Source organism: Gossypium hirsutum, chromosome D06 (assembly GCF_007990345.1).
Source record: "Gossypium hirsutum isolate 1008001.06 chromosome D06, Gossypium_hirsutum_v2.1, whole genome shotgun sequence".
In the NCBI taxonomy this organism is placed as follows: Eukaryota; Viridiplantae; Streptophyta; class Magnoliopsida; order Malvales; family Malvaceae; genus Gossypium; species Gossypium hirsutum.
In genome coordinates, this window is record NC_053442.1 from 51,205,901 (window position 1) to 51,208,946 (window position 3,046).

Sequence of the window (3,046 nt, forward strand, 5' to 3'; positions counted from 1 at the left end):
TATAAAATTTATAATATACTGTTTTAATATACTATTATAAATATACTTTTTTAATATATTGTTTTAATATACTGTTATAATTATATTGTTTTAATATAATTTTTTAACTTTTAAATTTTAGTATACTGTTATAAATATACATTTAATTTGTAACACATTAATTTCTAACACATTAAATTTTAGTTTCTATACTTTATTTTTAACATAAAATGGTGCTTATATTTTTTTAATGTTATTAACTAAATAATTAATATTGTTAATTTTTTGATTAAAACAATAATTTTTAATGTAATATACTGTTTTAATAATATACTGTTATAAAATTTATAATATCCTGTTTTAATATACTATTATAAATATACTTTTTTAATATATTGTTTTAATATACTATTATAATTATATTGTTTTAATATAATGTTTTAACTTTTAATTTTAATATACTGTTATAAATATACATTTAATTTGTAACACATTAAATGTTGATGTCCTAATGTATCATAGTGTTACTACTTACTTGTCAAACATTAAAAATATTTAAATTTAAAATAATTACTTACCATTTTTAATAAAATACTAGAAAACTATGTCATTAATTGCCCAAGATGTTGTTTAAAATCTAATATTTTTATGATTAGATGTCGTAAATCGTAATTTACCCCCAAATGTAGTGTCATTTTGAAGGTGCATGGCATTGATTAAATTTAAGATTATTTAATTTTAATACATGTATATATATAATTATATATTCAATAACTGAGTTATAAATAAGATTATTTTTGGATTGCAGGACTTGAGTTTTATGACTATGGCTAGTTCAAACACTCCTATACCTGTGGATGATGGGTTTAATGAGTATGAAAGTTCTCACAAACGTTAAAAGTCTACCACTTCAAAGGTGTGGGATGAAATGACAAAGCTTGAATGCGAGAACAAAAATGAATTGAAGGCACAATGTAATCACTGTAAGACTATCTTCTCTGCTAAATCTTCTAGTGGAACCTCTCATTTAAGACGTCATCTAAATAGCTGTTTGAAAAAAGTTAATAAGGACATCACTCAATACACCATAGCCACTCAACCATCACCCGAAGGTGTTCCATCTATAAAAAAACTACAAGTTTGATGTTGATAAGTGTCGTAAAGCTATTTCTACTTTTCTTGTGTGTGGCAAGCATTCATTTAGGACAGTTGAAGAACCGGGCTTTAGATACATGATGAGAATTGCTAGTCCTAATTTTAAGAATATAAGTAAACATACAGCTGCTAGGGATGTCCTAATGTATTATGCAAAAGAGAGAGATCGTGTTAAAGAAGAGTTGGCTAAAGTACCTGGTTTAATTTTTTTTAACTTTCGATAATTGGAACTCAGAGCATACTAATGATGAATATATTTGCATTACTGCTCATTGGGTTGACAAAGATTGGAAGCTACAAAAGAGAATCATAAGGTTTAGAGCTTTATTTCCTCCGTATATTGGTTTGAACATAGCGGATGAACTTGTTTTATGTTTATCTCAATGGGGTATAGATAAGAAAATTTTTAGCATCACTTTGGATAATGCTTCTTATAATGATGTTATGGTTTCTTGTCTTAAAAATCGTTTTCGTGCAAACCGAGCTATTTTGTGTGATGGTGCTTTTTTTCAAGTTAGATGTTGTGCACATATATTGAATCTTATAGTTAAAGCTGGTTTGGAACTTGCTGATGATGTTGTTGGTAAGATTCGAAATGGAATTAGGTACATAAGAAAGTCGGGAATTCGTAGGAAAAGATTTTATGATGTGGCTGACAAAAGTTTTCATTTGAATGTGACAAAAAAGTTGCGTCAAGATGTGTGTGTGAGATGGAATTCTACTTATTTGATGCTTGAATCTTCTCTTTACTTTAAAGATGTGCTAGATTATTAGGGCCAACAGGATAAAGATTATCAAATGTTTACACTTTCTAACGAGGAGTGGAGAAATGTTGCTATTCTTTGCAAATTTTTGAAAGTCTTTTATGATGTGACTTGTGTTTTTTCTGGTTCTAATTATCCAACGGCTAATCTTTATTTTAGAGGAGTTTGGAAGGTACACAAGGTCTTGCTTGATACAGTTAAAGGTCCTTATTCGTTTTTAACTCCAATGGTTAAGCAAATGCAAGAGAAATTTAGTAAGTATTGGGCTGAGTATTCGTTGATATTGTCATGTGCTGCAATTTTAGATCCTCGTTACAAGTTGAACTATGTGCAGTATTGCTTTAATACAATCTATGGTATTCATGCTTCAGATTTTGTTGAGACCATTCTTAGCAATCTTAGACTCTTGTTTGATGAGTATGTTAAGAAATCCAAATCCACGTCTTCCTCTTTGGCTGGGAGTTCTAATGTTTCGGATAAAAATCCTGTTGATTCTGGTTTGGATGAACACAATGATAGTAGTGCTGATTTTGGGGGATATTTTGATGAGAGTGATGATTATAAACGGAATTTAAATAATCTAGCACTAAGAGTGAGAAGTCACAGTTGGACATTTATTTGGAAGAACCGGAGCTTGAGTTGAATAGTCAAATAGATGTTTTAGATTATTGGAGCAAAAGTTCAGTTCGATACAATGAGCTTTCATTATTGGCTCGTGATCTTTTGGCAATTCCAATATTGACTGTAGCTTCCGAATCGGCTTTTAGCATGGGTAAGAAAGTTATCACACCTTTGAGGAGTTCACTTAAGCCAAAAACGGTTCAAGCCGTTGTTTGCTTGGATGATTGGATGCGAGCTAAGGGATTTTCAGCAGGTAATTATTATTCTTGTTTTGTTGTTCGAATTTTATATTATTTTTTCATCAATTTGATTATCTAATTATTTATTCTTATTTCATGTTAGAAATTGGTTGCAAAAAGGACGATGAGGACAATGACGACAACGATGATGATGATGTTTCTTCAGTAGCTTTTTAAGATACTTTCTTTCTAAATGTTTAAAATTTAATTTAGCTTACAATTTATATTTTGTTATGAAATTAAATATGTTGATGGATTAATGTATGAATATTATGGTTTGTTGCTTAA

At 29.0% G+C, this 3,046-nt stretch overlaps 1 protein-coding gene across 4 annotated transcripts; it reads left to right on the forward strand.

The window, feature by feature from the left end:
• The first annotated feature begins 788 nt into the window (after nt 1–788).
• LOC121218349 (uncharacterized) lies at nt 789–3,046 on the forward strand. Of its 4 annotated transcripts, none has more exons than XM_041095476.1 (3): nt 789–962; nt 2,647–2,772; nt 2,862–3,046. In XM_041095476.1, exons 1-3 carry the CDS (start codon nt 908–910, stop codon nt 2,933–2,935), a joined length of 255 nt encoding a protein of 84 aa, XP_040951410.1. In that variant the 5' UTR covers nt 789–907; the 3' UTR covers nt 2,936–3,046. The 4 variants fall into 4 exon arrangements, with proteins under 4 accessions (XP_040951410.1, XP_040951408.1, XP_040951411.1 ...); XM_041095477.1 differs by having other exon boundaries at nt 863–953; XM_041095474.1 differs by lacking the exon at nt 2,862–3,046 and having other exon boundaries at nt 860–962; nt 2,270–2,709.